This window comes from Micropterus salmoides, unplaced genomic scaffold (assembly GCF_014851395.1).
Source record: "Micropterus salmoides isolate LMB-PRFRI ecotype aquatic unplaced genomic scaffold, ASM1485139v1 Ms_hic_scaffold_13, whole genome shotgun sequence".
NCBI classification, from domain to species: Eukaryota; Metazoa; Chordata; class Actinopteri; order Centrarchiformes; family Centrarchidae; genus Micropterus; species Micropterus salmoides.
The window spans coordinates 9,277,567-9,290,582 of record NW_024040374.1 but is presented as its reverse complement, the minus strand read 5'-3'; the positions used below and the strand labels follow the sequence as shown (position 1 = coordinate 9,290,582).

Sequence of the window (13,016 nt, the reverse complement as noted above, 5' to 3'; positions counted from 1 at the left end):
TGCTTGGTTGCTATTAACACATACAAAAAACACAGCATATGCAGTATACATTTTCCACAGCTGTTAAAAGTATCGACACATCCCTTTCTTCCCTCACGTATGCATACCTATAAACAGCACATATATAAACACACACACTTGATGATTTGTCTTAATGGTTTGGCCTCACACACACACACACACACACACATGCTATTGACATGCCAACGTCATTGCTCTCTACTTCTACCATTGTCCAAAGGGTTTATGTCTCATAAGAAAATGCTGTCGATAGGGAAATGGGTCAGTGTGTTTTCACTGTACAGAAAACAGTGAAACAGAAACAGTGGTTAACTGTGGTTACTAATGAACTAACACTCATGTGTAAAGACACATGAAACACACAAACATCCACAAAGATATACAGACAGATGTAGGTACTCAAAAGGTACTGTGTGTTGTTTTATAAAATGCACTGGACATGGAAAGTAGATGTGATCTTGGATTAGACCTATTCAGAAAAATTCTTGTTCAGCAAAAAAAGACAAAAATTTAAGCATATGTAAGCGTGTGTGTGTGTGCATTTTGTGCTCCACAGGGCTATGTCTTTGAAGTGCAAAAGTATTTCAATGCTCATATGGCATCTGAGCAGTTTCAGTTCAGTTCAGCTACACTTCTGTATTCCTTCACTTTCCACTATATTTATTGCATGCAAACCACCATCAGTTTCCCATTGGGGATTGTTAATTTAACAGATCACTCAATAATAAATCACAGAAAGCCTAGATGCAAATAAAAAATTACAATGCCTATCTGAAATAACTAAACTATGAACACTAGTATTCATTTGACAATTAAGAGACTACTTCTTTATCTTAGAGAGAGAGGCAGAAATAGTCAGAAAGGCAGGACTTTTCAAATGCTGTACTTACCCAGTCCAGTCACAGTGATTCTGGCCTGAGCTTGGATTTTGCCAAAGTGGTTGTGAGCCTCACAGACATATACCGCCTCATCCTCAACCCACAAGTCTGAGAGAGAAAAAAAAAATTTAGGTTTAAACCTTTACATGTACAATGTGTATGCACATATCCCACTAAGTAACTTACTGGTGAAATGTAGACCTCCCCTGCTCTGCGTAATTGTGCCATGTGTGGGGGGTCTGTTGGAAAGGGGAAGTCCATCCTCTCTCCTCCAGGTGACCTGTGGTTCAGGGTAACCTTGGGCAAGGCATGGCAGGGTCACATTGGAGCCAATGTCCACAGCTACATCTGATGGCTCCCGGGTGAACTTGGGTGCAGCTGGAGAGATCAAGGTTGAGAATGGCAAAGGTCGAAAAGTTGAGGGGAAACCCATCCATCTGTATTGCATTCTACATACAAGCTGTAAGCTCAGGTTGTTTACTTCTGATTTCGGGACCAGATGTACAGAACTGTGTGCATATGGAGCTCCAAAGTGTTCAAATAAATAAATAAATTTCCACATGAATAAATTGTGGAAAATATATAAATTATATTTCATAATGTCACTTTTTATTTCATGTAACTTTTCATTCTTTTTATTTCATTCATTCCATAAGTGTTAAAGGCAGTCTTGTTAACCATGCAAAAGTTAAGTTACTGTATCTAGTTGGTTGATTCAGAATCATGTTGGCATTGTTGTAGCTCCAGCTGGAGCCTATCTATGATCCCAGGATCCAGAGTTCCCTAACTTCCTAAACACTAACCCTAAAACTGGGGACCACAGGACCCTTTGTCATGTTCCCATTATGGGCCAAATAAATCCAGAACACATAGGACCATTGCAACATAGGAATGACCCGAATTACTCTAGCTAAGAGGAGCTAACTCATTTTTAGTTGTAGTAAATAGTTGTTGCACTTGCTAGCTTAATAGAGGCAGGGGGTACATGACTGTGAAAAGTGAGAGGGCAGTGACAACTCACCACTAAAACATAAAAAAATCAGGAAAAATGCTCTACTGAAATAAAAAACAGACATCTTATAATAAAATGGCTACAATGAAACAATGAACAATTATTAAAAAAGTTCAATTATGAAATGACATTTCATAATAAGGACTTGAGTTTTAAAAGCGTCTTCAATTATTTCATAAATTATACATACATACCATATTCACATGATTGTTTCATCATCGTATTTAATATTCAACAGTTAGGGGTTCCATATGTGTCGATTGAAGACTAAAATTGTGTATTTACACAAAAGCAGAAATATGCCAACATAGCATTATTCCGTGTTATGAGTTTAAGTCATTTTTAAATTTTGAGTAAAAGTCTAGCTTGCACAGTTAACCATACATGGATATTAACACACCACTGTGTTTAGATGTAAACCAGACACATTCTGACCTTGGTCTGGCAAAGGCAGCTTTCATTAACAGCACCAAAGCAGCCTTTGTATCATTCAGCACTAGTATATATTGTGAGCCATAACAGCTAATTCATTGATTGGGTTCTTCTTTGGGAACAGGTTTGTGTTCTCCGTGTATTTTCTCATAGAAAGTTTTGTCACTTTTTCTAAGAACCCAATACATCATGGTTCACTGTTTTTTGGGCCATATTCTCAGACAGATAGGTATCTACTACTGGACTGAATTGCAAGAACTAAGCAACCCATGATGTAAATTAGATTTTAGGATCCAGAACAGAATCAAATACCTATTAAGCTTAGAATATGGACAGTCTTCATCAATACCAACCTCCTGTAAAATTGAATAATGTTGGCGTCTGCAAATTCACATCTATGTCAAGGATACACAAGTAGTAATCTTCCAACTTAATCTGTTTTTATTCTGGGTTCATCACATTAACTAAACTTGGTGCCACTCTCACCTCCAACATCAAGAGAGATCTTTCCTGATGATGTGCCAGCAGCATTGACAGCTACACAGGTGTAATCGCCAGCATCGACATCCTGGATCTTCTTGATTGTCAGTGTACCTCCTAAGTTGTCCACGTCCAAGAGGGATGACGAGTGCAGCTGGATATCACCTAGCAAGTAGAACAAATGCAACAGTGGAGTGTGGTCCACAAAGTGTGGTCACCTTTGTTCTTAAAAAAGCAAGTGTTATATCTGGACTGTATCAAACTAATAGTGGGACAAACTAAAAGCTACTTAATCATGTGGAATACATTTTTCTGTAATTCAAATGTTGTTATTTTATCTCCACACTGAGCTCTTAATATTTTTTCATGGTTTTTGTTTGTGTTTTTACTTCCTTCTACTTCCAACGTGTTACCTTTGTACCACCAGATCTCAGGCTGTGGGGTTCCAGACGCAGAACAGGTCATCACTGTGGTTTCTCCAATGCCAATGAGAATTTCACTCAGAGCAACTGTCACTACAGGAGATTCTAGGGAAGCAGAATTGTTGAACAATAGACAGGACATCAGTATGATAGCGAGCGCAAACAGAAATACAGTGCAAATTGTAAACGTCTGTTTTATTTATTTCCATTTGACTGCATGTGCTCGGAGGCAGCCTCGCAGTGAGTGTGTGTGGTGTGAATGGTTGTCTCTATGTGTCCACTTTGTGACTGACTGACGATCTGTCCAGGGTATACCTTACCTCCAGGGCCCCCTCTAAAGCACAAGCAGGTATAGCTAATGGATGGATGAATAATTGTCTTGTGGTCTGTGGCACTCACCAATGTAAGTGAGGATGGAGGTCATTGTGTCTGTCCCAGCCTGGTTGCTGGCAAGGCAGCCATAAACTCCTCCATCTTTTTTCTCCATGTTCCTGATAACCAGTGTGCCATCAGGAGTCATCCTGTGTCTGAACACCCAAGATAAACATTTCAGTAATTTAATGGAATTTCAGCATCATCAAAAAATGCAAGTAGGAGTGAGACAGAGAAAATAAGTAAAACTAATGATTGTGATTGATTGGAATTATAAAACACCAGCACATTTACATTCATTTTCAGATTCCAGCTTTAAAAATGACCAGCTTAGGAAACCATACTTCCTTTTAAAACTTTCAAATGTTCTAATTGACATGTAAATGTCCTTAAATCTATTCATGTGAAAGGAGATGAATTCACCTGCTGGTTGCCATGATGAACATGTCATTGTGGGTCCAGACCAGACGGGGTGGAGGGTAGCCGCTGGCTGAGCATCTGGTCCTCACTATATCTCCTTTTGTAAAGGTTTGATTCCGAGGCTCTACTGAAACCCTGGGCACCTCTAGAAAAGAGAAGTGATTAAAAAATACAAATTTGCCAAAATCAATCAATTAATACCTATTTCATCTAATTTTGCCACACAATTCACTTGATATAGTGCATTGGCCATATTCAATCAATCATTCAATGATCTTACTGAACATTTGAAACAGTCATGGTAAGAAGTTGTGACAGTGAATATCCAAGTTACAGTTAAAAAATATATAAGGTTGATTTTAGCCTCTTTTCTATCATAGTTTTTAATTAAAAATTATTTCCATCAACATCATTTACTATATGATTGTATTTGGCTTTGAGAAATATCAGATAAAAATCTTGATACATATATTAGTGCACCTAAGGTGGTGATGTTGGACCTTTAAATGCCAAACGATAACAGAGCATAAATAGATTTTTACTGTCACTGTAGCAGAAAGAGTGATGGCTGTTACTAAAACTAATAATGTTTCACAGCATATCTTTCACCATGATTTCCTCTTTATTGGTAAAACAGGGAGGAATATTGAATCCAGACTCTGAGAAGCTCTGGAATCTGAAACGATTTTCCAATTGATTCATGATGTGTAACTCAACCTTTTAAGGGTGTGTTTTCTCTATTCTATTCCCACTGCTAGAATCATCTCTGACCTTTCCATTGTGTAGAAAAAACAGTGTGAGAACTTGTTGTCACAATAGAGAATTTGACCACTTCCAAAACAACAAAATTCCAATTTGTTTCTATCTAGGATTACCAGAGAGGGATTTATTTTGAGGTAGTTATTTTGTCCTGTGACCAGAAGGAAGCTGTGGACAGCAAGGTGAACTACATTGTTCCTTGCATGCCATCTATAAACCAAAAAATGACAGTGTCTTTGGGTTGGCGCTGGGGCGATGGAAGGCCATTAGTCACCAAGTTCAAAAGGTTGAATAGACACACATAAGCAGTAACACCTACCACCTACATTCCTTCACACCTACTCTAAGTAAGTACAGTGGGTGTGAAGGAATGTATAGATTTTTGTACTGATGCTTCAGCTTCAATCATCAGTGACGCCACATTTTGAGAGAAATACAGCTCATTTACCAGATGCAGATAATAAATTTACAGGCAACACTTTGGATATATTACAGCCTCAAATTGCCACTGTATTGATCTTAATCTTAGCGGTGCCTAAGGCTGTACTTCCAACTCGCAAGGTCCTCCTTCCCTGAGGGGGGCAGGTATACCTCTGAGTTCAGGAACAAGGAGGGTCCTGAGAGGGAAGACACAAATCTGTCAGGAAGAAGTCTGTCTCTAGCACTCCCATCATCACCTGCTCCATCTTTCACTCTTTCTTCCCCCCTTGCTCATCTCCATTCACTCCCACTAACAATGCATGCTCCTATTCCAACTTCCCCTGTTCTCTCCGCTCATCCTCTCTTCCTTCATCCCTTTATCAGACTTTATCATATTAAAACAGCAGGATAATGGCTACAACGGCTTACTTTTTACATCTGCACTACCTGCACTGTTAAGCACCTTACATTACACTACCTCCACTACATCAACATAGTGGCAGCTCTCTGTAGTACCTTTTAAATTTGGCAAGCAACAGAACTGTGCATCACAGCCAACAACCTCCTTTCTGTCTCCTTATACTCTCAAACAAGCTCACAATTTTGTTTGATATTTCTCTATTTTTGTTATCCGACAACTGAACAAAAGCAAAACATTGTGATTTGATTGCTGCTACCAAACCGGTATTGTGTGATACATTGACATTTACTGTAAAATTAATGATTCGTGTGGATTAAGTCCAAACGGGAACAAACATGTGTTCAAATTTAGTTTTCTTATTGTGGACATTGTGCACTCAGCTCCACAGTGTTGTCCAAGTGTTGCAAGTGTTATAAGATGTCAACAGACTTGACTCACTTCAAAGTGAGACTAATAAGTAGGATGGGATTGGCCAGGGGATAATTAGGAAACCCCCAGGGCTTGCTGACAGCTGTTTTAGTGAGAGAAAGAAATGAAGCGATTAAAAAATGAAGAAGCGGTGAGAAATTGGTTAAACAAAAGACAAAGAAAAGTGTGACAGGATGATATGAAAAATGACAGTTGGAAGAGATGTAAAAAACGGAAAATATCTAGTTAAACCAAGGATAATGTTTTAAGGGTCAACTCTGCAACTTATCACTCAGTGAGATGGGCCAAATGACAAAGTTCCTCTCCAAACTTGTCTGCAGCACAGGTAATGAAGCTCAGCATATGTTCAACCAGGAAGACTATCTTTATGCTTAATTTATTCACAACCCTATTTCTCTCTCATATAGTCTCTCTCTTCCTGCCCACTATGGGCGTTCTCTCTTTAGTTTCCAATCAGATTTTTCCACAATCAGCCCAGCCAATCATGTAGTCATTATCAAACTCTGTTCTCTCCTCTCCTCTGCTGTCAGCTGTCATTTCAATATGAATCGCTGTGGCTAAACTATTTATTTTCAGGACAGGACACACACAAGGAGGAATGAAGGCTACAGTCAGCAGCATATGGAATTTGAATTAACTTCTTCTGGGACTGATGCTTGTATAACAAAGTAAATACTGCGTGTTCATTTGGACAGATTGGATTATGTAAAACAAAGTTCTTTGCTGCTCTCACCTGCTTTCTTTCAATTCAATATACCTCCTAGAGCCGGGTTATTTCAATAATAATTGATAATAATAATAAAATAACCCGCTAATGACGGTGGTTTTAATGGCTGTATTACAATGCCACTTCCAGGCCAGGCGCAGACCAATGCGCTATGGTGCTGGCCAGATTGCCAGCTATACACTTTTCCATCTGTACAACAAAGTGTTCCTGATTCAATGTCAGTGAAGTATTATGAACAGGACCATGACAGCTGTCCGGAGACGGAAAACTCTACTTTAGCGCTGCCGGAGAGTCAGGCATAAATAATTTTCACACGTCCCATAAAGCATTAGGGTGAATTATAGGGAGCTGGGGAGGGAAGAAGGGTGGGGGAACTTGGGAGACGATCATGTATTTGGGAAGGAGGTTGTGTTTGCCAAGAGTCCTGTTCCCCCACAGTGTAAATCACACAGAAGAAACATTCACATATACCAAATACAAAGACTCAAACACACATGCAAGCACACACACACCATCAACAAAATCCACCCTGCTAGCCCCAGCTTTTGGAACCCAGTGTGTGCTACAACGTATTTACACAGGTAACTTCTTGTCACTTGCCACACATTTCTTAGACCACAGAATTATATTAGACACAAGCAGTTATAAAAATTATCCCTCACCTTGCACAGTGAGGTAGATTCGCTCTGCCATCACCCCTCCTTCGTTTATGGCAATGCACTCATACCAGCCAGAGTGATCTGGGGTCACAGAGGACACCTGAAGCGAGAGGTTGGTCAAAACGTCCACCCGTGGGTCCAGACGGGCATCATGATCCCTTCTCAGCCAGGTGAGGTTGAAGTTGACCGTGCTGACGACATGGCAGGTGAGGACAGCATGGGAGCCAGGAGACGCAGTTACATTACCCTCAACTGTGATGGCTGGAGGTGGCTCTGCAGGATGAGGTCATAATGTTGTTGGCAGCTGCCAGGAACTTTACATCATAAAGAAAACTAAACAGGAATTCAGAGCAAGTGGTTACTTTCGTGTGGACACATACGTATGTAGAGACATGTAGTATTTTCCAGCCATGGAGAACAATGCTGCAGACCATACTGAAATTTAGACGTCTAAAGTAATTTTTTTCCATAAATGTATCTATCCTTGTGCCTCTCATTAAGACCAGTTTAATTTCAGGGTTTGGGAGATGACAGGGAGTTAAAAGTAAAATTTTGCTACACAAATCATGTTTACTTTTCTTTCTTACTTTCTCTTTTATTGTGTTAGTCCTGAATACTTTTACCTCTTTAGCCTAAAACTATTACAAATAAACAATGAGAAGGGAACATGGGACACTTAAATTCACCTAAGATGATACACTGAACAAAATTATAAACGCAACACTTTTTTTTTGCCCCCATTCATCATGAGCTGAACTCAAAGATCTAAGACTTTCTATATGTACACAAAAGGCCTATTTCGCTCAAATATTGTTCACAAATCTGTCAAAATCTGTCCACCGAAGGTTGAGGTCAAAGGCAACTGGACTTTGTAGAAGAAAAAAAAAACTAGAAGACGTTTCGTCCCTCATCCAAGAGACTTCTTCAGTTCTGACTGACTGGTGGGGAAACTCAGCTATTTAACCTCTGTGGGATCGTTAGCTAGGATCGTCGATAGCGCTGGTCCCTTAGTGCTCCTGGCTGTGGTAACGACAGTCGTCATGGTCGTTAGAGCCACTTGTCTGAACAACCGTCGTTGGTAACTTCACCTGAGGCCAAGTGGAAATGCTTGTTCAGTTTCCTGGGAAGTGATGAAAGGACAGCATTGTAAGTGGGTGATAAATGGTGGCGTAGACCCCCTCCTCTGTTCAGCAACAGCTTCTCAACCCGGGTGTAAATGGCTTCCTTGACACCTCTTTCAAACCATCCATCTTCTCTGTCGGTAATCCTCAAATGAGTGTCCTTTGTCCTTCAGATGTAAGTAAACTGCTGAGTCTTGACCAGAGGAGTTAGCCCTTCTGTGCTGAGCCATGCGTTTGTGTAGTGGTTGTTTAGTTTCCCCAATATACAGGTCTGTGCATTCCTCACTGCATTGGGTCGCATACACTAGACTGCTTTTCTTGTGTTTGGGTGCGCGGTCTTTGGGATGTACCAGTACCTGTCTTAGCATGCTCTTGGCACAGCCATGTCTGTAGAATCCTTGGTTGTACTGGAAATAGGTGATGTTTTAGAGGTCAAATAATTTGCAGATCTGATCAGGGCTGAGGCTAGTTCTGTTGTCCAGGGTGTTGTCTTGTAGTAGCCTTTTCCTTACGCATTCTACTGCGTCCATGGTGGGGATGCAGGTGAACAGAGAGGTCACATCATAGGACACCATGGTTTCATCTGGGTCCAGTTTCAGTCCGCGAACTTTGTTAACAAAGTCAATAGAGTTTTGGATGTGGTGGGGCGTGTTACCAACTAAAGGTGCTAAGATGGTAGATATGTATTTGGCAATGTTGGAGGTGACAGAGTTGATGCTGCTGATAATAGGCCTGAGTGGGGCTCCTTCTTTGTGTATTTTGGGTAGTCCATATATGCAAGGAATGGTTTCTCCAGGATACAAATTGTAATACTGTTCCCGGGTGATGGAGTTTTCTTTCTGAAGTTTTTGTAGACATTCTATGGCCTTTTTCTTGTACCCACTGGTTGGGTCCCGCTTCAGTGTCTCATATGTGATAGTGTCCATTAGTAGTGTGTTGACTTTGTCCTGGTAGTCCACTGTGTTAAGGACTACCGTGCATCTGCCTTTGTCTGCCGGTAAGATGGTGATCCTTGATCCTTGCTCAGAGATGTCACAGCTCTCCTTGCCCTCTTGGATAGTGAGGTTGGAAGGGGGGGCCTTCACATTGGAAAGGGCTGCTGATACCTTTAGCCTGAGCTGTTCTACTAATTGCTGATTCTGTAGCTGTGATGAGGTCCACTATAGGTAGTGCAGTTTCATTGTATTGGGGGTGTCCAGGGTTGTTGAACACATCTCCTTCGCATAGAGCTGATCAGATTGTGGAATGTTGGTCCACTCCTCTTCAATGGCTGTGCGAAGTTGCTGGATATTGGCAGGACCTGAAACACGCTGTCGTATACGCTGATCCAGAACATCCCAAACATGCACAATGGGTGACATGTCCGGTGAGTATGCTTGCCATGCAAGAACTGGGATGTTTTCAAATTCCAGGAATTGTGTACAAATCCTTCCAACATGGGGATGTGCATTATCATGCTGCAACATGAGGTGATGGTCGTGGATGAATGGCACAAAAATGGCCCTCAGAATCTCATCACTGTATCTCTGTGCATTCAAAATGCCATCAATAAAATGTACCTGTGTTCAATGTCCATAACACATGCTTGTCCATACCATAACCCCACCGCCTCCATGGGCCACTCGATCCACAACTTTGACATCAGCAAATCGCTCACTCACACAACGCCAAAAAAGCTGTCTGCCATCTGCCCTGTACAGTGAAAACCAGGATTCATCCGTGAAGAGAACACCTCTCCAAAGTGCCAGATGCCATCGAATGTGAGCATTTGCCCACTCAAGTTGCTTACGACGATGAACTGCAGTCAGGTCGAGACCCCGATGAGGACCATGAGCATGCAGATGAGCTTCCCTGAGACGGTTCCTGACAGCTTGTGCAGAATTTCTTTGGTTATGCAAAACAATTATTGCAGCAGCTACCTGGGTGGTTGGTCTCAGACGACCTTGGAGGTGAAGATACTGGATGTGGAGGTTCTGGGCTGGTGTGGTTACACAAGGTCTGCGGTTGTGAGGTTGGTTGGATGTACTGCCAAATTCTCTAAAATGCCTTTTGAGACGACTTATGGTAGAGAAATGAACATTCAATTGCAGGAATGCTCTGGTGGACATTCCTGCAGTCAGCATGGAGCCAGCCAATTGCACGCTCCTTCAAAATTTGCGACATCTATGGGATTGTGCTGTGTAATGGAATAGCACATTTTCGTGTGGCCTTATTGTGGCCAGCCTAAGGCACACCTGTGCAATACCCATGCTGTCTGATCAGCATCTTGACACACCTGTAAGGTGGATGGATTATCTCAGCAAAGGAGAAGTGCTCACTAACACAGATTTTGACAGATTTTGAACAATATTTGTTTGTTTGTGTTAATAGAGAAAGTCTTAGATCTTTGAGTTCAGCTCATGATGGATGGGGCAAAAACAAAAGGGTTGCCTTTATAATTTTGTTTAGTGTAGTTTTCAATAGAAGGTGAATGTCACATATAACATCTTAAATTAAGAATAATTAGGGGCACTCATCTGATTTTACACGTTAAGTGTATATACTATCATTAGGAGAACTGCTCAGTCTGAGAAAACTATATTTTTATTACTATAATTATCTGTATCGTTATTTATTTTCAGTCTGCACCACTACTACTTTTACTGTCTGTAGTTCTGTGTGGATATTATGTTGTATATTTGTACCATTCTTTATTAATCTGTCTCTAATAAACTGACCAACTTTATGACAGTGCAATAGTAAATTGCTAGAGTATCCCTTTAATAAAAAGTGATGAAATAAAATGTTATTGTTCATTTTAGAGACTGTATATACTGTATGTATACCTGGGAGCTGCATCAGCAGTTTAAACAATCCACATTTCATCACCAATGTCAGCATTTTGTTGTCTGTCTAACCCTCTAATGCACTGCTACCACCTATACAGTGTGTGTTTGGATGTATACACTGTATGTGTTTCTCAGCTTTGTTTAAACGTAATACATGTAGCTTCTCTTAGCTATGTGCAAGAGAAGTTTAATTTGAAACACCCCTATTTGAATGATGTTCATCACTGGACTTTTTCCTATCTTATTTCTCTGTCTCTTCCACTATCTCTGTCTTTTCTCTCGTCACCATGTCAAAAACACTCATCTCTTAAACCTCAGTGTGTCTTCAATCATTTCTTTCAGAGCTAAGCAGGGAAAAGGGGAAGGAGAGATAATGGGAAGGAAAGACAAGATGAGGGTGAGGAGAGGTACCAGAGGGTTTGGCTCTGATAGAAGGAGGGTGATGGGGATTTCAGCACAGATCAGGGATCAGGGATTAGGATGACAAAAATTTGGCAGCATAGTGGGTGTTTGTGTTTCTGTGTGTACAAGTTTAAAATGCAGAGGACTGCCATCCTGTTAAGAATATCACTGGCCAAGTAACAAAGTTTGAAGTTGTGGCTGAGGAGGATTACTTTCACCTCATTTTATAGACATCATAAGAGGTAAAAGTCGGACACACAAAGTCCAGCTGCACCTTTGGACTGTGAACATTGTGGGTGAGTTACAATAATGAGCTACACTCATACATTACCAGATCCCTGCCTGACTCCCTTTATCCTTCTGTTTCACAAAGTTTCTTTCAACTACCTCTCACTCTCTTTTTCTCTTCACTCTACCTTCTTACTTTCTGCCTAGCATTCATTATGTTGATGAGGCTCCAGTGAATTTCCCAAAGCAGGACGTTTTTTGGAAAGCAAAATTTCGAGACCATTACTGAGTGCACTGGAAGTCATGTGGTGTCAGCTCTGGTGTATCATAATGGAAAGGGATCAGACTGAAAAATAAATGCACTACAGAGGATTGTGGAATAGGCAAAAATAAATTTTTGTTTTGGCTCAATGACTTAAGGTATAAATCATTATATGTTCCCACTAGTTGTGTCTGTGTTCAAAGCTTTGACATCATCATGATCACAAAATCATCATCACAGTAATGTTAGATTATGAATTTATCTGTTTTGCATTAATTATTGTGGTGACAAGTGAGTATTTGTGTTTAAGCTCTGCTGTTCTAGTGAAACTGTGCACCTGAGTAACCGTAAAGCCACCTAAACTATCACTATACAGTTTTTTCTTGGTGCACAGTGTGTTCTCATCTTACATCATATCTATAGTCCATTGCTTTACAAATCGGGCACACAAACCATACCATAAACCCCATGACATGATCACTGTAAGGCATGGATTACAATGTCAAGTTAAGAGTCGAATTTTCCATAAACTTACATTAATTTTGACGTCATGCAGTAGCTCTGCATGGGATCCAGACAAACAGACCACAAATCTATAAGGTTCAACCCACATCGACTGGTGCTTGGATTTCAACCACATGTCCATAAGTAGTGTAAGTGTATGTAAACCTATTGAGCATGACATAAACTTAATTTTGCTGCACCATTTTCCTTGAGGTATTT

The 13,016-nt window shown here is 40.6% G+C and overlaps 1 protein-coding gene across 3 annotated transcripts in view; it reads right to left on the bottom strand.

The window, feature by feature from the left end:
- hmcn1 (hemicentin 1) overlaps window positions 1-13,016 on the bottom strand; it is a 102,169-nt gene that overhangs the window by 52,280 nt on the left and 36,873 nt on the right. For all 3 annotated transcript variants that reach the window (XM_038715368.1, XM_038715370.1, XM_038715371.1), the window contains exons 11-17: window positions 7,456-7,725; window positions 4,041-4,182; window positions 3,645-3,772; window positions 3,237-3,350; window positions 2,830-2,988; window positions 1,086-1,277; window positions 912-1,007 (exon numbers count right to left, since the gene is read on the bottom strand). In XM_038715368.1, the coding sequence (XP_038571296.1) occupies window positions 912-1,007; window positions 1,086-1,277; window positions 2,830-2,988; window positions 3,237-3,350; window positions 3,645-3,772; window positions 4,041-4,182; window positions 7,456-7,725 (1,101 nt within the window). The remainder of the gene's footprint in view (window positions 1-911; window positions 1,008-1,085; window positions 1,278-2,829; window positions 2,989-3,236; window positions 3,351-3,644; window positions 3,773-4,040; window positions 4,183-7,455; window positions 7,726-13,016) is intronic.